General features: G+C 42.1%; 1 protein-coding gene across 7 annotated transcripts; it reads left to right on the plus strand.

Moving 5' to 3' along the window:
- Positions 1-1,514: 1,514 nt before the first annotated feature.
- On the plus strand, positions 1,515-23,266 carry LHX9 (LIM homeobox 9). Of its 7 annotated transcripts, none has more exons than XM_034779602.1 (6): positions 1,515-1,770; positions 7,668-7,786; positions 9,527-9,729; positions 10,809-11,164; positions 17,003-17,205; positions 18,456-21,354. In XM_034779602.1, the coding sequence occupies exons 2-6, from the start codon at positions 7,670-7,672 to the stop codon at positions 18,711-18,713; spliced, it is 1,137 nt and encodes a 378-aa protein (XP_034635493.1). In that variant the 5' UTR covers positions 1,515-1,770; positions 7,668-7,669; the 3' UTR covers positions 18,714-21,354. The 7 variants fall into 7 exon arrangements, with proteins under 7 accessions (XP_034635493.1, XP_034635490.1, XP_034635494.1 ...); XM_034779599.1 differs by having other exon boundaries at positions 1,516-1,770; positions 7,502-7,786; XM_034779603.1 differs by lacking the exon at positions 1,515-1,770 and adding an exon at positions 5,964-6,148.
- The last annotated feature ends 231 nt before the right edge of the window (positions 23,267-23,497 follow it).

The raw sequence follows: 23,497 nt of genomic DNA on the forward strand, positions 1-23,497 counted from the left end.
GTCACCCCTGAAACTCTGATTTCAAGCGTTCAGCATGACATTTCCATGCATTATTATATAAGCCATCTAGCTATTTGTAAGGAACGGAGAGAGAGAGACTAAATACACCAGGAGCGGAGCCTTCACCAACCGTGGGATTACTGACGAGATTCCCATTTTAAAGAACACGCTGAAAGTCGTGGCATGGAGAGGAACACTTCAGTGACACGATGCTATTATTTTGTCTACAGCATGAACTCGGTTCACACCAGCAGCTGTTTGTTGACAACTACCACCACAACTGCCAGAGTCTAGGCAAACTAGGGGATTTGCTGAACTGCCAAAGACAGCATCATCAACCCAAGCCAGTTCCTGGCGCTGCACCTTCTTTACACGTGGTGGATTAATTGCTTTCAGACACTTACAGATTTTTGTCGATGACTGTACAACAACAGCGTTATTTTTGACTTTGTAAGATCATTAGCATTCTTTGCTGTTTCGAATAAAGAATCATGTTGGCTACAGACACTAAATGGCCACGTTGCTTACGAGAGAGGAGTTGAAACTGTCAAGGGGGGGGGGGGGGGGGGGGGGGGGGGGGGGGGGGTGAAGTTATCTAGTATTCCTGACCCAGAACCAAGTGCCCCCGCCTTTAGGATTCTTACAGGAAACCCATCTCCCGGAAAACCATTCTGTAAATAATTGGTGAGAAAGACGCGTGTACTGCTCTCCCCTAAGAGCATGGTTGAAACCCCTGGGCTCCTGGCGGTGCTGAGTTTTGCATAGCCCTGTAAGGAGAATGACTCTTAAAAATGACTCTCAGATTCATATTTTTTCTATTGTTTTGAGTCAGTAGATCAGTTGTCATCCGTGCCCTCACCTAAGAAGCAATGATTCCAATTCTTCTTGGCATCTGATTTTATTCTAATGGGTTAAATTGGATTCAGTTTTACAATTATCCGAGGTTTGGCTGCGTTGTATTGTATGACAACTCCCAATTTCATCGGGTTTGGCAATGCGACGTTATTCCATACATCCGTACATCAGATCATATCACATCAGGCTGAAGTTTGCTGTTTAGAGAATCCATTTGAGAGGGGTTCTTTTTATGAAAGTGGGAAGGGTTGATGCATTCCAGGGCTGGTTCGGTACGATTTTCAAAAAAAGTACAGAGATGGCCCCAACACAGAGGAGTTGCTGCTCAGCTGTGGATAGGCACAGAGCGAAATGATGGCACGATGGGGAAATAGTGCAGTATTTTAACAGCCCTCCAGTCCTTGCCGCCTTTAAAAAAAAAACCCTAATATGTTATTTGCTTTACTAGTTTTATTTACAACCAGCTCCCCATTAGCACCTCACCTGATTACTGAGGAGGGAGAGCTATATCAGGAGAGATGACTGAGAGCTATACCAAGAAAATCTAGCAAACCAGCTACTTTTGGGAGGTGGGGTTTCTTTTTTTCATGCTTTTTTGTTTATTTGTTTCGTTTAAAAACATTTGGAAGAGTAAACACAAAAGTAAAGGGCAGGTATAAAGTGTCTGTTGGTAAGAGGTCAGAGGTTAGAAATTCACGTCAATTCTGTGGTAGAGGCTGTGGCGTGGGGCAGGGAGAGGAAAAATATCTTTCCACCAAGCAGCTTGTTGATTTTAATTAACACAGGGATTCTCTGCTAGAAACAAGGGACAACCTCCATCTACTGGCTAGATCATTACGTCTCGTCTCCTTCCAAAACCCATTCCTCACTCATTAAGAAGGGAACAATTCTGGGGGAAGCTGCTAAGGTCTTAAGGTAAGATCCTGCCTGAGTCTTTGCTAAGAATACAGCTATTTAGACCTCACGGATGTCATTTGCTTGCTATTTTTTTTTTCTGTGAGCCGCACAGAATGGTCTTTTCCCCAGGTGTATTCGCAGGCGACATTTGGTGCATGCGAGTGTGTTTTAATCTAGAAATATCAGCCTTCGAAGATTGAGCCATTCTTCTTAATAAAAGAGAGGCTGGGAGGGGGGAGGTTGTTTTGGGGTGAGTTTTTTTTTTTTTTTGGAAGCTTCTTTACCAAATACACTAAAATATGACCAGTTCCCTGGGAAGCTTCGTGCGTCCTTGTTCTGATCACAACCAGGGTGCAAATACAAGGTCCATAGAAAACAATTAACAAGCTAACAGTTCTGAGCTGCTCAACACAGTTCGGTGCTAGACTATAATCTTGTTCTGCCTCTCTCTTTTGGATGTGTGATTATGTGTTTGCGGTTACTCCCCATTTGGCTATGTGTTTGGCATTATTGCGCCGCATTATTTGTAATTAAAATAACCTCTCCTCAAGCCAATCAATACGTACACATTTCCAGGTTACTGGGAAACACAAGCACTGTGCTCTGGCTGGGTTTTTTCCTCCAATTGTTCTGTAGCTAAGCCACCGTACAGCCTTAGCCCGCGGAAGAGAGGCTGGTTTTGTGACTCTCGGAGATTGTAATGCACCAGCTTTCTCCATTTCTGTATCATTCGAAAGTTGCCCGCAGAATCTTTACGGGAATTCGAGCAGACTTCATCTGATAGAAAAAAGGTGGTGCTGGCAGAGGAGAGTCTATTTCTGACACCGAAGCGGCTATTTACACGACCACATCGTTTCCTTGAGATGCAATTCATGTCCATGCTGAAAGCAGCTACATCTGAGGCCACTGCAGAAGGGATGTAACAACGTTCAGATTTTCCTCCTTTGTGTCTAAAGTGCTTGTATTAGCCGCGGATTTTGTGGGGTGATTAAATTGATCGTTAAAAGCATTTATCCCATCACTACCTTCTAGAGCAGAAAACAGCATTAGGGTTTGAAAATAGATTTCACTGTAGCCACCGCACTCGAAGGCACCAGGATCAAGGGTGCTGCTGCTTCGAGGGGGTTGTTTGTTAATTTATTTAATTTTCCGGAATCAATTAAATTGGAAATTGCGGAACAGTTCGGGCACGTGAAAGAGGCGGTTTGCAGGTTGCTGGGTTTTGTGTCTGTGGTCAGCTGTCGGACCCTTGATCCGGCTCGTCAGAGTCGCACTAAGCAGCCCGACACACCCTCTGGCATTGCCACGGTGCCATTCTCCCCAAATAAGCAAACGCTTGATTTAAGGTAGACTAAGGCAAAACCTCCTCTGCTTAAAGAACCCGCCTGCTTGAATACCCTCCCCCTTCTTCTAATTATTATCTGTCAGTTATTAATTTGTATGTAGACCTTGTCCTAAATCCTCAGAACTAGACACAAAATCCGTTCACGCTTTAACAGGCTTGAGGCAGTAGCCCGTGGCAAAAATAATACGGTCTCGATAGCAAAACGGATCCAAATGATCGCATTCGCACGCATGAAATCTGCCCTGGGCGCATGCTAATTGCAAAGCTGGAAGTGGTTTCAGCCGTCGCAGGGAAGGTTCCATGGAAGCGCTAAAGCGGAGGCGCGTTTTGTGACCACTGCAAAGCGTTCGGTGTCGCGATACAGAGACAGGGCAACATTTTACCTGCTGGGATGATCTCAAAAACAAGAGCATCCATCTCACCCCTTTAGTCCGGGAGTCCGAGCCGCACCCTGTCTCTGTCTTTAGGAAAATCTGAAATCGCATAGCACGATCTGAACATATTACTCAGCATCATTGTATCCTTCCTAAAATGCCATTGATAGAGAGAATGGGGTTGGTGGGGCCGTGTGAAATGAGAAACCAAATTCAGAATCAGTGGGGCACTGGTATAAATCGATTCCCAGAGGAGAATCGTTTGACATTTCCTATCGGATTGGTTTTAAATGATGAATTCTCTCTCCCACCCAACCAAACCAGCAAAACTCCACCAGGAGCCAGCTGTCTGTCGCCCACCAACCTGCCCGAGAACAGCAGAGTTACAATGTACAACGAGAAATGAAATCTTAAGAATATTGAAACAGATTTACCTTGGTCTACTACGGGCCTTTTGGAAATGAAGAAGTCACGTTTGATGCTAGCAACAAACTTTTAGTGTCGCTCTAGGTCAGGAGTGGTCTCTCAACATTAGGATGTTAACGAGAAAAAGCTTAAGAAACCCCTGGCCTTCTTTGCTGGAGCAGCAGCAGCAGCTAGTGTATCCTTCACCGTAGCTGATGGAGCAGAAAGAAAGGGCTCTAATTAATTAAGTGCGCCCGATTGTAAGGGGTTTAGTCACTTCTGAGTTTTGTTATGGGATCTGCCCAATTATTCCTAATAGCGCCATTGAGCTAACATAGTGATAGAAATGTAACAAATGATTTTTGTTTAGTTGGTCTCTCTCTCTCTCAAACGCCCTTGCTGGCTCGGAAGCTTTTCCCCTGCACCTGCACGTTTTTCATTGAACCCAGCAAAAAGCCATTAGCAGACAAAATGGGGAGGAAAGGGGGAGAGAGCGCTTCAACTTTTCAAGAGCACTTTGCCTGAAAGCGCCCGGGAGCTGGTATTTTAAACCCCGCTTCCGCTGGGGCGGGCTGGCAAGGAGAGAGGGCAAGAAGAAGCCACTTTCGGATGAATGACCTGGTGGAGGAAAACCTGCAGCTCATTGTACTGTCTCCGAGCACGGAGACTAGCCTTTATTTTCCTTGCGATCCCAGAGGTGCGCTCGCACCAAACCACACCTCTCTAGGCTCCGGGCACAGGCGATGAGTTTGCTCGGTCTCAGCTTCAGTCAGACGGGCAGGGAACAGCCACACATAGGACAGGGCTCGAGCGGTCCCGGCTGAGGAGAGAAACAAACACACATCGGATTAGGGTCCCCTCCACGCTGAGTCCTGGGACACTTTGAGCACGTATCTATTCCAAACGCAAGAGATTTCCTCTCTGGAAAACAGGGCCTTGCGGGGCAATCCTGATCGTTCTCATAAACCCGAAAACACTGGGAAGCTAGCTAGTTAGGGCATGGTTTGTTACCGCTGCAACGGGAATATTTGGAAGGGGACCAAAAATCACGTTAGGCAAAGAGGAATTCACTAGATTTATAATGATAACGGGGATATTTATATCATCCATCTGTTTAGAATAGATTTTTAATCATTTCCAAAATAGCTCCGTAATCTACAATACACCACACACCATATATATATGCGCGCACACACGTAATCTCTCGAATAGGTGTGTGCATGTATCCACACACACTTTCTGTAAACGGTTTAAATCTCTTCTCTGTGGAGAGTAGAGTTCTTCCTCTTCCTTTAAGCCATTAGCCCCTTTCTCTTCCATTACAATCGTTATCATTAGGCAGCAAAGCCGTTGCTTCTGGATTCCTTTCCTTAAGCTTCATCTACCCACACTTGCTGTGCAATCTTGGCTTGTATACCCCCCCAACTGTTTTTTCTTGGGGGGGGGGGAAAGCGGGTGAAGAGGCAACTTTTTCATTTTCTGGCCTGGTTTGGGCAGCTCGGCAATAAATAAATAAATACATTTAAAGTTTCGAAATTCCACTGCAAACAACACCCGCCGCCCGGATTGAATCGCCTTGTTTACCTTTTTCTTGTGGCTTGTTGTGCTAATTGACTTGTTTTCTCCAAGGAGAACCTACCCCTCTGAACATCCCCACCCCCCCCTTTTTTTTCAAGGCGTTGACTGCTTTTCAGGAAACTGCGATTTGTGAGAGGACCTACCCATTTTTAAGGAGAATCCCTGACCCTTTTGTGTCTGCCATATCGTGTTATAGGAATTACTCTCCTAATAAAAAAAAGCAACAAAAAAATTGATTTCCATCCAAAAGGGCTAATTACATTACTTACAGTAAATAGCAGCCCTGCTGTCCAGGGTCTAGTGTGCCAACAGAGAAAAAAATACCGGCTTATTTCACTTGATTGGCTCCATCTTTGTGTGAAATTGTGTTTTATGAGCTGTATTCTGGCACCGGGAGGAATGTAGCAACACTCAATCTGCAAATAACATTCATTTCAGCTACTTGGGGCGAAAGAGAAGGGAGGATTTGGGGGTTACATGGGCGGGGGCGGAGACTCCGGGAGTCCCTGTTCGAAAGGAAATGGGGGCTGGAGGGGGTGTTTTCACGAGTCATGCTGGAGTTTAGGGCGGAAGGCCACTAAGGGAGCCAGGGGAGCAGAACCGCCGCCAGGAAGATCCTGCAGCGGGGACTGAGGTGTCAGGAAACAGCCTGCAGCTGTTGCAGAGAAAGGCAAGGCGGAGAATGGTGTGAAAAGTAAGTGTGGAGAACCGAGAGCTGGCCCAGACTGACTGTCCCACCCAGCCCTGCACACAGCTCTCGCTGGCACCGGCGCAGCCAGCTGAAATCCTCGCTTCTCCCCGGGGGTTGTAGTGCGCGGCGCAGCGCTGCAGCTGGGGAATGGTTCCGCGGGGGGGGGCTTCCTCCCTGCCCCATAACCCCCCTCCCCAGCTCACGGGACAAGGTGGGGCTGCGGCTGGGGTTTGCTTGCACTGTGAGGCTGAGGGCGAAGGACGGGGGTCTGCGCCCGGCTGGACGTTAACACGGCTGGAAGTTTAAACTTCACCTGGGAGGGATGCTGGGGGGTTACTGATCACCCTGCGGCCGGGCAGGAGCAAGGTGCCTGGCGCTATCCCCAGCGTGCAATCTCTGCCCTGAGTCTGCGGTTACGTCTTCCACGTGGAAGCCTGGATCCACCGGACACGAGCGGGGCTAATTATCCAGCATCATTTCCGTGGACACAATAACTGGGGGACGGGGGAGGTTGCTTAATGCTATTTGGTTAATTACACTGCTGGCAAGGTCCAGTCGCTCCCCATGATAGTAACCTCCACCTACGCCCACAAAGGTGTTCTCATTTTCCTGCCACCACCAAAGGGCCCAAATGGGGGTGAATCTGGGGTCTATAGGCGGCCTTGGCCATTCAGCACCACCAAGTGAGACAATAAACACTGCAAGATCCTGCACTTCTATGGGCAAAGTTGGGGGGCGGGGGAGGCGAGATGGGAGAGACCCACCAAAACAGTCCAGTCGCACTTCTCAGCTCACCAGTCCTGCACAGGATGCTCTGAGTTTCCCTTGTGCCTGTAACCCCCGTTTTCCGGGACTGTGTGTGTGTGTGTTTGGAGTGGGGTGGGGGTATAGATCCCACCCCACCCACCATCCCCAACTGGCATGTTTGTCACTGCTTGCCCATCACCGGGGGGTTGAGAGGAGGATGACAGGTCTTTGTTGTCTGAATAAAAATCAGTGGCAGCTCTAGGGAGAGAACTCCTCCTACTAAATTATCAAAAATGGGCTGGCTTTAGTCTCTTAACAAATTGGACAGAGCTCCGGAAAGCAGCAGTCCCAAATCCAACCTACAGGCACTGGGAACTTTAAAGCAACCAGGGACTGCTGAAAATAGCACTTCTTTTTGCTTTCTTTGTGTTCAAAACTATTTCCTTTCCCGGCCGATTTGGTTGCCCCTAGTTCCAAGTCTCTTCAGTTAGGAGCCCCCGCTCTCCAGCGCAGTAACAGATTCTCCTGCTTGGTTTTTTTGTCTTGTTTTTGTTATTCTTACTACATTATTTTTCTTCTCCCCCTTGTTTGTTTTCTGCACATCTTCAGGAAGCCCTCGGTGCTTGTGCAAAGAGAAGCCACTTTTGCAATCTCCCTCTGCCTGCGCCGTGCGCCTTGGTGTAGACATTTTGGATGATCTAAAGACTCTGGGGTCTGTATATGGAAATAGTGGGGTGCAGAGCAGAAGAAAATACTTGTCCTTTCCGTCCCCCAGCCATGCTTTTCCACGGGATCTCCGGAGGCCACATCCAAGGAATCATGGAGGAGATGGAGAGGAGATCCAAGACCGAGTCCCGCCTGGCCAAAGGCGGACAGATGAACGGCCGGGAAACGGTAAGAAAGAAGCGAGCACCCCTTTAAAGGGAATCACTGCAAGATACGAGCCTGCACCCTGATACACACAGCCTGGGGGAAGAGAGAGACTCTGCTTTCCTCCCTCCCCCATTCCCTTAAGCCCCTTAAGTTTAGAAACATTTCTGAGGCTCACGTTAAACACCAATCGCTCTCTAATGGAGTCTGTTATGCTGGGAGGCTGAGCCATGCATTCGTCTAATATTTGTGTGTGTGTGTCTATGTGTGTGTGTGCGCGCGCGCTCAACTGAGTCATATGAGGGAAAATATTTTAAGTTTCATAAGAGGGACACGTTTTAATTCATTACAGCGAAGCAGACCTCTGACTCCTGCATAGTTTGCAGTGGGGGCCCTGCTTTCTCGTTTATCAAGGGGCTACAGGCCGGGTTTTGAAAAGGTGCATTTTACTCTTAGCAGGCCTGGCACTTTCCAAACTGGATTGTAGAAATCTTCGCTGCAAAATAGTTTGTTTTCTTCGGGGCGAGGGGCAGTGTTTAAAGTAAAAATATAGCTTTAATGTCTGAAAAGGGAGCAGCCCCGCTGAATGTTATTTCTTACGATACATTGTCTGGAAATAATATCTCTTTTCTTTGCAAACGAGTTGAAACCTTAGCACCCCACGTCTGGAGAAATGGTCCCCTAGCTTCATGGAATATCTTCTGCAAAGCGAGCTTCTGCCTTTCTCCTACTTGTAGAACTTCCGTTGAGCACTAGAACACAAAGTAATCGTCTGGGGAACTGCTTTACCGAGCTATTGGGTCCCCCCCCTTCCCCTGTTAAATAAACTCCTGAGGGTTTTATAATGTTAATTCAACTCATTCCCCCAGTTGTTACAAAAAAGGGAAAATATTGAATTGCGTTTGCATTTGCAGCTAAAAAGAATTCGGTGATAAAAACAGATGAATTTTTCACTTTTCATAAAACAAAACAAAACCCAACTATTTTAAGTTCACGTTTGGGGGGTTATTCTGGTATGTACACTATCCCTCCATCTCCGTTTCTTATTACTGCGATTTCTTATGGAAAACAGGCCAACAGAAACTTGAAAAAGTTTATTAATGAAAGGAAAAGTTAATAATTTTAAGGGGGAAACCTTCCCTGTGCATTCTTTTCATTAGGATCACTCTCCAACAGTTTGATTGTTCTCAATTAATTCTTCATGGATTATTTTCCCTTCATTTCTGCTTTAAGTGGCCTATTTGCATTTAGAGGAGGGGTTTTAAATAGTTTAAGCTGTATTCAAATTTAACAGGAATTCGAATTGGGAGTGTCTCCACTGATGCAAATTTCCAGGGCAGCAAGGAGATATTTTCCTACTTGTAAAATACTCGCTAGCCTGGATTTCCTAGCACCAAAAGGTGCAATTTTAAAGCTAACGGGGAAGATACATCCAACTCTGTAACTTCCCCAGGACTAGAAAACAATCAGTTCTCGTTTCCTAGTGAGGCCTAATCACCGGGCTACAGGTACAGAAATGAAGTTACATCATTAGAGAAGATGTAATGGGTTAAACAGCCAAGTCGTGTCCTAGTAAATACTTACCTAGGGAAGATGGCCTGGCCCCCTCAAAGGCCAGAGCAAATGCAGCCAGGTCGGTTCCAAACAGCTGGTTTTTTTCTGTGAGCTCCGCCTTTGGTTCTTGCGGCAATCCCAGTCCAAGCATCACCCCGCCCGCTTGTCTTGATTCGCTTTCTCATCCACTTTTGTGTGGTTGTTTTGCAGAACATGCCCCCAATGAGCCCCGAGAAGCCTGCTTTGTGTGCTGGTTGTGGAGGGAAGATCTCAGACAGATATTACCTGCTGGCTGTTGACAAACAATGGCACCTCAGGTGTCTCAAATGCTGTGAATGTAAACTGGCTTTGGAGTCAGAACTCACCTGCTTTGCCAAGGACGGCAGTATTTACTGCAAGGAGGATTATTACAGGTACAGCACTCAGTCCCTACCGGTTCAAATGCACATCCCTTCCCAGAACAGCAGCGGCCAAACCGCTCATCTCCAGCTCGGGGTAGCTTCTTATAGGCAAAGACTTCTAGTTTATATACACGTGGCTTTAGGGTAATTGTATCAAATGTGCCCCCTTTGTAAATCTCGCACATGTAAAATACTGATGGACATTTTCAAGAGACAAAGTTAAAGCATGTTACGATATAAACAACAACAGGAGACAGTTTCCCACTGGTCTAGGTGCTGTTAATCGCTGCCTAAATTTCAAACAAAAGTTTCCCTCTCGCTGTAGCGTGTATATTTATTTCCCGTTTCCCAAGAGCAGGGGTCACCCTCCTGAACTGGCTAGGTAATGGCAAAGCTCCGGTTTGGAGAGACGCCGTAAAGAATAGCAGAGACAGCTCTTATTAATACAACAAACCATCCTTTCTGCTAAATCAAATCAACTCCTTGCAGCTCACGACTAGATTTTTAATTCTTGGTCAGTGGCTCTAGACAGGCAGAATTCCAGCAGAGCGCAGTTTCGTGGCTTGTTTGATTTGTTTTGATTTTCTGTTTTTTTTCCCCCGGGTGCCCCGTTCTCTCTCCCTCCCAACCTCTCAATCTGGTTTACGATTTAAGGAACGAAAGGGAAGCGAGAACAAGTTTTCTCCCAATGCTGCTTATTTATCTTCATTAACGCTAGTCGAGATGTTGTAAAATAAAATAAAAAAATAAAAAAATCCAGGCAGAAAGATCAGTTTCCTGAGAAAATTAAAGTGGACTATTTCTGGCCCATTCTGGTTTTCTCATACACAGAGTTTCTAACAAGCCCAAATAGTTTACATTAGCCAGGGCGGAGGCTTCAGGAGAGGCCTATGTAAAGGCCGTTCTCTGAGGGTTGGGTAGAAACGGGTCCAGCTGCAAGATTTGGGGAGCAATATTTTTAGGCTCTCAGGTCAGGAGCAGAAACTAGGGTGGGAGGTGCGTGATTCAAGTCAGGGGAGCTGGGCAGCCCCCGGGGGCTGGGCAGTACCTAGCACCTTCCTGGTTGATGCCCACTTTTCTGTTTCCTTCAGAAGGTTCTCCGTGCAGAGATGTGCCCGCTGCCACCTTGGGATCTCAGCCTCCGAAATGGTCATGAGAGCCAGGGAGTCGGTTTATCACTTGAGCTGCTTCACCTGCACCACCTGCAACAAGACTCTGACCACAGGCGATCACTTTGGCATGAAGGACAACCTGGTTTACTGCAGGGCCCATTTCGAGACCCTTTTGCAAGGCGAATACCCGCCTCAGTTGAGCTATACTGAGCTGGCTGCCAAGAGCGGAGGGCTGGCACTGCCTTACTTCAATGGCACTGGCACAGTCCAGAAAGGGAGGCCCAGGAAGAGAAAAAGCCCAGCTCTAGGAGTGGACATCGTCAGTTACAACTCAGGTGAGAACAGCGCCCTGAACCTTTCACTCCACAGAAAGGGGCCTTCTCAGACGCCCCTCCCCTCCCCTCCCCAGCCAGGCAGTGCGTCTGTAACTCAGCCAGGCCAAATCTTGCTTAACCATTGGAAAATCAAACAAACAGTCCTCTGAGGGTTGGAGCAGTTGCAGGAAAGCGAACAGAAGCCCTTCTAAAAAGCTGTCTTCCTCTATTAATGTCAAATACCCAGACAGTCACTTCCCAGGGCGAAGACAACACCCCCACTCCCAACCCCAAACCCAGCCCTATGTTTCTGTAGGAATGCGGGAGATGTGGCTGCTTTGATTGTCTCAAAATCAAACCCTCCACCACTCGGACCCCAATTCAGGGTCATCTAAACTGATCAACAGAAAATAAATCTGGAGGAAACATGTCTGATTTCCGCAGGCCCGCAGGCCTGCATGTGAATCCGTAGATACTCAGGCTGAATATTTTCCTATTTTGCTGGTACTTTTTTTTTTTACCCTCTCCTCCGCCAGCAGCTTCCTGCAGCGGGGCAATAACAAGTAGCGTATCTGCTCCGTTCCCAATGAAAGGAAGGGACACCAGCTGAGCTGAAACCGCGTTATTATTTGAAACGCTTTTCACGTTAGTACCTTTGTCATCCAAACATCAGAACTATTTCCGCACCAGAAAGCGCCACGGGGCCGAATTAAATAGTTCCAGGCAAGTCACACGGAGTTTCAATAACCTGAAGACGAACGAATTAACCGAATTTAAGAATGACCGATCCCAAACGAATGTTTTTACTGAGTTTCGATGTATTCATGAATCGCCCAGTAACACGGAAAGAAAGGTGTATGGTGGGGGTGGGGGTGTTACAGTGAGCAGCTTTGTGTTTTCCTGTGTAGGCAGCAAGACTTTTAACTCCCAGTTAAGCTGGGGGACGGAATTCTAGGCGGTGATCTGCAGTTTGGCTGGGAAAGGTGCCTATAGATGGTGTGTCCATGTCCTGTAACGTGGGGTGCTCGAGGACTCACAACTTGGTTCAATGAAGCAAAGTGCTCTGAAGCGGTCACCGCGGAGGAGTGCACAGAAAAGGGAACCTGTCTATTTCAGTTTGAAGAAACTGCTCTGCGCTCCATACAAACGCACCAACTCCGGCCTGGAATTCCGTCCCCAAGTTCAACCCATTGCCACCGAGACACAAAGATTCCTCCCTTTCTCCTCCCTTCCTCCCACCAGCACAAACCCCAGTCCTCCCCGGACGGGCATTTCTCTTTGGGGCTGTTTGTGAAGAGGGCTTCAGTGTGGAACTGCTTGGCTGTGCGAGGTTATTTCAGCTCCTCTGATGCGTGGACCTTGGAGCCAGGGCAATCAGTGCATTAATTGTTCTTTGTTAATTGAAGATGACATTGGAATCCCTGGCCACTGAGCAGTCCCTAATCAATTCCCTAAAGGGTATGACGGAAGGGGAACCTGTAGCCCAGTCACTCGCTTCTAACGGTGGATTGAGAGCCAGGAATTCAGTTTTGGATCCATGTTATTCCTTATTCACATCAAGTGTCCGAGCTCCCCCAGACCCCGAGAAACCAAACATTTAGAAGTAATCCACTGTGATAATTAGGCTCACAAGCCTGGCGAAAGGCGAAAAAAATTGGCTACAGCGAAAAACCCTTTGAACGCTAATGTGGGGCGCAGTGAAACGCATTTTTAAAGGCAAATGTGGTGTTTGCGTTTGTATGTTAGGCTAAAAAGTCTTTTCTTTCTTTCTCCCTCTTGCCCCCAGATAGTTAGCGGGGTCACCCTCTGCAAAGGAGGTTAAAAAGCCTCATCTAGGACTAGGAGACAAAATGTAGCTCACCCAAACGGGAACGCAGAGTTTACATGGGAAAATGTCCGAGTAAAACGAAGCTACTTCTGACCGGCTTCTTTCGACTCATGCAAGATCAGCCAATATAATTTTTGTAGCTTTAGCATATCAATTGGGGGGGGGGGTGAGGAGAGGAAAGGGGGAGACTATGAATACCCAGTGCTGGCACGTGGTCTGGAGAAAGTACATTTTACAACTAAACTAAAGACGGTCTAGCGCTGATAATTCCAACCCATTGACCAATTTAACACCCAAGAAAGCCACAGAATCTCTGATGGTTTTAGAATGACATGAAATAGATATAACTATTATTTGAAAGGAAAAAAACCCTCTGTAGTAGGTAGCCATTTAAAAAAATACATTTTTCCTCGTTCGCCTTTGGCTTCAGGACTGAGAACTATTCTTTTATGTAATTGTCTCCAAAGGGTAACGAATCTAAATAGAAATAAACATACAGGATTCAAAGCGTGAATTTAGAGCAATCGGAAAAGTGAGACACAGATCGGGTGTTTAAACACTTATACTTTCCCAAAGCAGGGAAGAGTCTAAAAGGCAGTATTCTAGGGTATCTTTCTCTCAGATACTAGCCACAACATGTGCTGTCCTTTTGCATATGTAATTAACGGTTTAGCTGGAAACCTAGGTACTGATTCTCTAATCTAATTCAACACAACAGGATAGAAAGGAAGAAGTGAAAGTCTTTTGTCAGGCACGATGGATTTGGTTTTAAAAGACCTCACCAAATATCACTTTCAATTGTATGTGTCAGGGCAGCAAAAAGGTGTTTTCCCTTTGGTGGTATTTCATTGAATTCTGTACAAAAGAAAGCCAGTAAGTTTTTCCACCTCTAAAATATTGCAATTCCAAGTCTGTTCTACTTTTCAAACTCCATGTTTGAACTGCTAAATGAATGTGTTAGTGACCCCTAGTGGCATCTGTAGGCAGGCATATTTCTCAGGTAAAGGCTGAAAACTCGTTAAAGAACTATGTTTATCAGAAGCCTGATCATTACTAAAGGCAAAATGTTTGTCTTTAGACCTGTTTAACTGCAATTTTACACCCTGATGGGTTCCTGAACCTGGACACTAGTGCTCAGTGATTGTTTTGTCTCTTAGCTATAATTCACTGTGAAAACATCTCTGAACACTAGAACATAATTTAAACATTTCCATAACGTATTTGTGCTAAAACTTATCAAGTTTCGGACTGCACTCTGCAGCTAGGCAAAGGAATCCATTTGTTGTGTCAAAGCTAGATTGTAATTGACGATGTAAAAGAATCTGAAGAGGGGCAAAAACTTACCTTTCCAATAAATCAAGATGCTTTCTTAATCAAAACACATATATCGTCCTATTCATACTGCAAGCTGAAGGACATTATGGAAACAACCCAAACGTCTAAAAAAATGAATTAAATGTGTTGCTAGCCCTGATTCAGCAAACAATTTGATCACACAATGGAGAAAAAGTTTATTCTCAAACAAGATTATATGAATCTTGCTTAGATTATGTGTGTATGTATGTGTATATATTTTATATATTCACACACACATAAAGAGGCAGGATAGTATTGTGGCTAGGCACTGGAGTAGGCTCTAGGAGAACTGGGTTTTGTTCTTGGCTCTGACACAGTCCTCTTTTGTGACCTTGGATGAATCACTTAATCTCTTTGTTTCTCTGTTCTTCAGCTACAAACTGGAGACCTAACAATACTTCAGAGAGTTATGATGCTAACACCATTAATATTTGTGAGGGGCTCAGATACTACAGTGATAAGTACCCTATAAATAACATATTTGATCCATATTAGCTACTATATGTTAGAAATAATTTCTAATTTGAGAGCAACTGTGTTGAACAATTGTCCAAGGGACAGAAAGGTCATCAAATCTGAACAGTGTAAGTTATCTCAAAATGAAGGCAATTTTTCTTTCCCTAGAGCAATGTTTTGCACAGCTATTGCTCAAGAACTCGATCTCTTATGGTGTGTAAATGTAATAACTATGCAAAGTGTATTTGGTGAGATCTTGACAATGGGAAGTGTATTGTGCTGGCCACTAAAAAAAAAGATGGTGCAAAGAAACATGCAGTAATGTATTGCCTGAATTTGAGCTGTAGACTAGTTTTTCAGGCAATAATGTAGCATTTTAAGCCACACAATGCTATTTCAGCCACTTAGAGAACAGACTGGTGTAATTATTATATAAATTGGGATTGTCAAAGGCACCTGAGGTAGTTATGAGCCCGTGTTCCATTGACTTAGGCACCTTGGAAAAGCCAAGCCATGATAAATAAATAAATGCTCAGAAACCATGGTGACAAATTTGCTGTAAAAGGCTAGCTAGGCTAGACAGTCAGATAAACTGGAATTGTTGCTGCATAACTTCAATGCTTTAATAAAGAATGGCCTGCAATTGGCTAAAATAACTTCTTAGGGCCAAATTTTGATATACTTGTTCACCATGAATAGTATTTTACTGCTCAAACAGTCCCATTGAAGGCAGTAGGACTGCATGTGGAATAAAGTGTTATTCAGCAAGAGAAAAATATTGGAAACCTGATCCTAAGTTACTTCCAAGGTAATTTCCACTTCCAGATGGTTTCAGAGCTGTCAGTTTATTTTATTTGAAAATACAGATATGACTATAATTGCAGCTAGAATCTCTTCCATCCTGGATGAGGATTCACCTGATCCTTTGTTTATGTGTTGTGCAGCTACCATATGTAACTGTTGACTTACCTCTTAATTCAGTAGGGAGCAAAGCTCTGAGAAGACTTGAGCTTTTTATTTTTGGGGTAGTTGAAAGTTGTTTTACCTCTTTCTAGCACTGCAAGTCTCAGAGGCTCTAGTGACTGATGCAATGCAAAGTGCTAGCGGTGTTTTTAATATTGGTGGGGGGGGGACTGGGAGTTGGCTAAGACTAGTTAATAAATCCAACTGTAGGGAAGTAGACTAAAGGAAATTCAAATGAAGAATTAATGAAGCCTGGGCTAATTTACATGGTACATTCTTAACAATTTTTAAATTATTTTTTTTAATTCATATTCTTTGTTATGTGACAATCAGGTTTGCCCTCTGTGTGATTGAGCTAGCTTTGTAAAATATAATCCTGAAAGTTATCAGATTATTTTTCAGGCCAAAAAGTATAACATGGATGACTTTGTTATTTTTTTTTTTTGTGTATTTGTGTCATTCCTGTCCCAAGCATAGGCAGTGACACCATGGTACCCAGCACTACTACTGGCCCGGTGTGCAACTCACACCCATGAGGCAGTAATCTGTAATATATTTCTCATTCAAAGTCACTTTAACAACTTTCCACATCATCAAATCAAGGCACATCTTTAGCTCTGTGGTCTGGTAGTTGGCCATTCCACAGAATGGTCTATGTAGGTGCCAATCTAGCTGTGATAACATTGCAGGCACCAACCCCAACACTTTTCATATAAAATTCTAGGCAGAATCCAAATGCATTTATTTTGGGTTTTATGAACAAACAGTTCAGTCTTTATACTTGTCATAACAAGCCTTCCCACCTAATGCTTCTTTTTTTGCCTAGTGGTGATTTGGGAGGATTCAAAATGTTGGTTTGATCTTTACTCTTCTCTCAAGTTAGGGCAGTTTCAATGAGTGAAATTTTAAATGACTCTTTGGAAACATAACAAAACCTTCATCACCAGAGGGACCTGAAAATTAATGCCAAAGCAGTGAAACTTGGCAGATCTACCCTCAATATACTGTTTCCTTAGCAGGAGTGAGCCTGGGGGATATAATAAATGTTAAGAACAGGAAAAGGCCATCCTCCTCCTGACCTTTATTTGTTAATCTAAATACCACTTCCTGCCCATCCCGATACCATATTAGCTCAATCCCCTCTTTCTTCTCCAAAAATAGCGTGTGATTCTGGAAACTTGCCTTAGTTTTATTTACTACGGTATGATGCATGATCACCACCAACTCCTTGTTGTGTCATGTTGTTTACTGATCAGGTTGTAATGAGAATGAGGCAGATCACCTGGACAGAGACCAGCAGCCTTACCCCCCATCCCAGAAGACTAAGCGCATGCGCACTTCCTTCAAACACCACCAGCTTCGCACCATGAAGTCCTACTTTGCTATCAACCACAACCCAGATGCCAAGGACCTCAAGCAGCTTGCCCAGAAAACGGGCCTGACCAAGAGAGTTCTGCAGGTAAGAAGCCACCATCACAGGCTTGACAAAACTCCCCTTCCCCTGCCAATACAATAGTATCTCCCTTATTTAGACTGTTATATGTATATCTCTTCTTCTTAGTATAATATTGCTGTGTCCCTAGTGAGTGTGCAGAGAACTTAATGGGTAAAGTACTACATGGCAGTGTATAGCTCACCACCCAAATTCAGCCCACAGAATTCTGAAATGTGGTTTGTGATCACCCTCATCCTCGATATGAGGGAACTATCTCCAGAGACTACAAGCCCCAGCGAGGGAAGCAATGCATCATGGGACTTGTAGTCTCTATGTGGTGACCTCTACATTAAGCGGGTAGAAGCAATCTGCTCCATTTTACACAAATGAGGTGCAGCCTTTGGGCTCCCTAAGTTGTCATTGTGGCCCTTGGTTGGGCAAAGTCTAGGTTTCCCTGGGATATGGCAAGCAAGCTTTGGCTGATACGATCCTCCAGTGACCAGATTGCTTCCTTTCTCCATGTCTATCACTAAGGGCTTCCATAGTAAAGTCAACAGTTAGTCACTCCCCTACCTAAAATACTCCCCCCCAAAAACACAGTTTAAAAAAATAAATAACTGTAAATCCCCTCTCATTGTGTGCTAGCTCAGTGAAATTAAAGTGAGGTATGTAGTGCTGTGTGCAGTGTGCGGAGAGAGGGCAGTGATCGAGGCAAAAGGAGAATCTATTAGCATTAATTGCTTGTCCATGTTACATGTCACCTAAAACATTTTAAATGAACCCACAGCTTTATAGGGAAGAGGACTAGGAAACCCATATTAATAACCAGTGCTATAGGGGATGGTGTCATTTCCCCTTTTAAAGTTTTCAGACTTTAAAAATGGTCACAAAAGTTTACCAGCCCAAGCACAAAATCTTTACTTTACCCATCCTTTACCACGATGACCTAGGTAATGGAACAACACCCCCAAGGATATGTTACTTGCCCATCAGAAAAGTTACTCTCCTTGGATGAGTGGGTGAGTAGACTTCTGCAAGGCTGCTCTAGGAGATCCTCATCGTGGGCTTCAATGTTCCATTAATCAGCACCCACAGTGCTGGACCTAATGTACAGATGCCTTTGTATGACGGAAACGATGCAAACTAGTAGTAAACAAAGATGTAGAGTTACTTAGATGATTTGCCAAACAAAAACAAACATAAAAATACATAAAAGCAAAAACAAAAACAAAAAGCAAACATCGGTAAAGAAATCAATTGGGATTGGTTTGCAGGTTTGGTTCCAAAACGCAAGAGCCAAATTCAGAAGGAACCTTTTGCGGCAGGAGAATGGGGGTGTCGATAAAGCTGATGGCACGTCACTTCCGGCACCGCCCTCAGCAGACAGCGGCGCTCTCACTCCACCCGGCACTGCGACCACTTTAACAGACCTGACCAATCCCACTATCACTGTAGTGACATCAGTGACCTCTAACTTGGACAGCCACGAATCCGGGAGCCCCTCACAAACTACCTTAACGAACCTTTTCTAACATTTGAGTTTTTTTTATTCTTATTCTTCTTTATTATTATTTACAAGACTCTTTATTTTTTTTTAAACAAACCCACAAAATATTTGGGAAAACAAACAGCTTGGTGTGTAGCATCTGCAGCCACTTGGCAAATGAGTTTGCAGTAATATGTCTCCATTATAAATGAACATATTTTGTCTATAAATTGTATTTGGATTTTTTTTAATTCATCAGACAATTGAAGGGAAAGTTATGAATCATTCTAATAAGTGCCTCTTAAAATTGTATGTTACTTATTTCCAGAATCTTGGGGGGGGAAGAGAGGGAGAAGAAAATTATATTCCCAGTCTGATAATCTGAGAAAGCCTCTAACAGTTCATTTAAAGCCAATAGTTTGCTGCTCCAGGATTGTATGTGCATTTATGGAGTTTCAGAGTCCTAAGTCTAACTTTATTTTTATAATACATGTTTAAGTTTCATACTATGTATTTTTCACACCTACAAAACAAATCAAATTAGGAATTGGAATAGACAGCGGCATTCCAAGTGTCAATGCTTCTTCTTCTTTTTCTTCTTTTCTTTTTTGTTTGTATAAATATTAGTTATGAGCTTGACCCTGTATTCATTGAGCACCCAAAATTCCCATGCAGGTCAATAATCTCAACCCTGCAAGCCATTCATCCATGTGGAATGTCCATTGACACCAGTGGGAGTAAGGCACGGATGGAGGACTTGCAGGATTAAGCTCAATGGGACTGGTGTGTAGGTAAGGACTGCAAGATCAGGCCCTTGGTCTGTGAATTCTGAATTATGCACACCAAAGGCCTTAATCCTGCAAACACTTATGCTCCAGAGTAACTTTACTCATGTAAGGAGGCTCACTAAAGTATACACCAGAGGAACTATTCAGATGAAAAGCCCCATTGATTTCAATGAGTTTTCTCATATGAGTAAGGTTACTCTGTTGCATCACTGTTTGCAGGATTGGGCCACAAGGCTGAATAATTCAATCTAAGTTTTAGCATTGCCTAGGCAAAATTTCATTTTTTCCCACTCTGCCATAAATGCCACTGATTTTAATTAAAAAAAAGAAAAGAAAACAATTCACTCTATATGGCCCTGATCCTGCATCAGTAAAGCCAATGGGAGATTTGTCATTAACTTTAGTGAGTGTAGGATGAAATTCTAAATGTATACAGATCTTTATTACTAAGGCAATTCTCGATGAATTAAACTTTTTCAGGGAAGATGGAAATAAGCAAAATATAATTTATTAAGATGTTTAAGGAAACTGATTTTAGTACATTTTATTCATGCTATTTTGAATTTATTTTAGATGTTTCATGAGATTGTATCAGACACTTTGTTTAATACATGAACTTAAATCTTTAGTACATTAATATTTCTAATATATACTTTAGTTTTTTAACTTTTGTATAAAAGAAAAATGCATTAGAAGAATTCTTATGAAATTTGGAATTGGCAGTGGGTAGCTTTGAGGCAGATAAACTCAGAAGACCTTGTGGATGCTGATCTAAATACATTTCCTAGTTTACAATAGCAATTTTTTTTCTTTTTCTTTTTCTTTTTTTTTTCTTTTTTCTTTCTTTGAATTAAGCTAAAAGTCTGAATGGTCTGGGCAGTGGTGAATGTTCATTTGTTCCCCTTTATTGTAGTTAAAAACAATTAGATTGTGGAAAGTCTGAGAAACAAAAACAAAAAACCAGTCAAGATCTACATCTTGCTTTTAGTGGATTGTTAAGAATAACTTTGCACATAGAATCCACTTTTTAGACCCCATCAAATCTCTCTTTTGGTGGTGAAAGTGGCTATTTAATATATTTTAAAGGTGTCCTTTTTGGCTGTATAAATGTGTGGTTACATATTGACAGTTCACTGCCCACATTAAAGTGCATTATTGTAACTTTTGCTCAGGGTTTTTAGAAAATTAGCACAGAAAAGTAGCTTATTTTTTAAAAAAAAGATGATGGAAGAGATGTTAACACTGTAATAGAAGAAAGGTGTGTTTGCCATTATATATTTAGCAAGTATGGTTATCATCTTCTACGGAGCTTAAATCTTGACTTTTCCTATTTCTATTACCTTATGGGCATTTACCACTAACCAGACCAAACAACCTTGGTAAGGCTGAGATCTTTATTAATACACTTTTACAGGTAAAAATATTGATACTTATAAATTTTGTTCTTTGACAGAACAATATATGGTACTATAGATCTACTTTATTAAGTAGACTAATTATAACTCAGTTCTACTATGTGCCTTATGATATAACTTGGGAGTAAGTTTGTGAAAAATCAGGATATATGTGTTGTTTGTTAAATTAACTGTTTTAAGCCCTTTTGACACCTCACTAGTTTTGTACTGTTTTACCTCTTATTTCTGAAACTCTTTTTATGGTGTATCCTGTTAGAGGGGACAAACATGTCATAGAAAGCAGTTGTGCACTCTTTCAGATATAGTTGATAAATTCAATAATCTTATATATTGAGCTTCGTGTTTATAGTACAGTAAGTGGTCTAGCAAAATTGTCCATGTTTCTTTGTTTATTGATAAATGCATTGTATAGAAACTATTTCCCCTAAATATTTATGGACCAAACAATTGTGATATATCCTATTAAATTTGTGTGAATAAATCATTTTGGATCCAAGGAGTTTTATTTCCCATCATTTTCTTTTTAATTTAAGTCTACCTGTATCTATGTGTCTCTGCATTTTTACTATGAATGAATGAATGAATGAATGAATGAATGAATGAATGATGTTAAACATGGGAACGCAATCTTATAAATGTGATTTCTTTTTAGGTTTTCACTTTCTTCATAGTAAATGTACTTACCATTGATGGCGCAACTTAGGTTTTAATTTTTAAACCCCCCCTTTTTTTTTTGCACATGAAAAGTAATGCCCCACTGATTGGATATTGCAACCTTATCTTAGGATTTTAAAAATCAGATAACTAGCAGCTACAGTAATTGCATGAAAAATATAACAAATAATTATGATGAAATGAATCAAGATTTAATGCTAGGTATATTGAACACAAACTAGAATTGCAGACCCCTAAAAGCCAGGTTGCTCTGTAGTTTAATAAATTGTCACTATGATTTCTTTCAGGGAGAACAAATCTTGGGGCATTACAGCCAAACATCCCGACGTTTGAAAATTCCCTAAAGTATTAAAAGAAGGGGAAAAGTTTGATCGGAAATCCACTGCAGTGAAGACAAAGACAATATTAGGTTATGATAATCATATATTTAAAAATTTTTTGAGCCAAAAAAATTTAAAAAATAAAATAAAAGACTCAAATGTCATTTCCTGAATGTTAACAAAACATATGTTATTTTATGGTGTTTAATTATCAGAACAAAAGGCTTAAACAATTTGTGTGGTATTAAAAACAAATTTAGAGAAACTGTGTATAAAACCAGAGCAACCTGGCAGCAATCTACCCAGCCCATATTTGAAGACAATTCTTCTTAAAAACAAATTAAAAATCACATTTGTCAAGCACAAGTACTTGTAAAATAAAATCCGAATGCTTTCATTCCACCTGCTTGCTAATGTGTATTAGTCATATCTGTTAAATGGCATATTGTAAATTCAGAGAAAAAACTTTTCACTCATTTAAGATCATAGGGATCAAAACCCAGTAATTTTAGTACGATTGTTTCTGACTTCTTTTTTTTAATAAAACAAAGAAATCTGCATGCACTTTTCCATCTGTCACCAATAGTGTACATTTCTGTATGATGAATTTTCTCTTTGATGTTTCTTGTATAATAAATAGCTTTCATTAATAAACATTTTATTTGATGCAAACATAGTTAACTTTATGTAAACACATAGCTAACTGTTGAAATTAATTTAAACTCATTTTTTGAAAAGAAGCAGTACAGTACATTTCCGTCATGTTGTATATAGAAAACCAAAAGAATGAGGTGGCAATATTGTTGCAAAGTGTAAAACAATTTCCTTTGGTGTTTAAATTTTTTCATTTTCTTCTCTTCATTTGTTGTGTACAATTGACATATCTAAAACAAAATTAATAATAATTCCATCAGCCTCAACAACAAAACTAACAAAGTAAAATCAGCATAGGAAAGCATATGCAGTATAGTATTCAAAACCATCAATGACTTTTTAGAATACAAAGGTATAATTTATGGAACCCTGAGACGTTTACATCTTCACTATGCAATGAACAAATTTGTTGAACTGTTAAGAAAAGGCTGTCCTAAGAAAGAGTTGATCTTTGCCCATTCCAAATCACAGATGAGTTTAACAAGCCAACAAGCAAGTGTAAAGATAACCAATTCTTTAGTAATGAGGTTTTGTAATTGTTCAAAGAACTATTTGCAGAAAGTTTTTTTTAAACTATATTGCTATTTAGCTATATATCCAAAGCATATGTTAAACAATTAACATATACGAGACTTGCCAGAAAATCTTTTCATTAAGATGAAATTTTTATTATATAGAAATGAACCCTATGTAAACAATGTAACTTTTATGAATACTGACAGACATTAAATATTTCACTTATGTGTATCCTCAGCATTTTGAATGTTTTCTTAAACTCTCAGTTTCTGAATACTAAAGAGAAAACTCAAACAAGTCCAGTACATACTATTATTAACAACATAACACAAAATTGCACACAGATTACTTCAATAATCTTCTGAAGACCAGTATGTAGAATCTGCAAGCTGCAGTTAGTTATCATTTACTAGTGGCAATTATGGTGAATATTGTTTAAATAACCCTTTTACAGTATGTGGT

Source organism: Trachemys scripta, chromosome 8, assembly GCF_013100865.1.
Source record: "Trachemys scripta elegans isolate TJP31775 chromosome 8, CAS_Tse_1.0, whole genome shotgun sequence".
Taxonomy (NCBI): domain Eukaryota; kingdom Metazoa; phylum Chordata; order Testudines; family Emydidae; genus Trachemys; species Trachemys scripta.

Excerpts from the sequence above, each read along its gene's own strand:
- LHX9 (XM_034779599.1), top strand. The coding sequence starts at position 7,613 with ATGGAAATAGTGGGGTGCAGAGCAGAAGAAAATACTTGTCCTTTCCGT. Across the intron at positions 7,787-9,526 it reads AGATGAACGGCCGGGAAACG|AACATGCCCCCAATGAGCCC; the intron begins GTAAGAAAGAAG and ends GTTGTTTTGCAG. Across the intron at positions 11,165-17,002 it reads CATCGTCAGTTACAACTCAG|GTTGTAATGAGAATGAGGCA; the intron begins GTGAGAACAGCG and ends TTTACTGATCAG.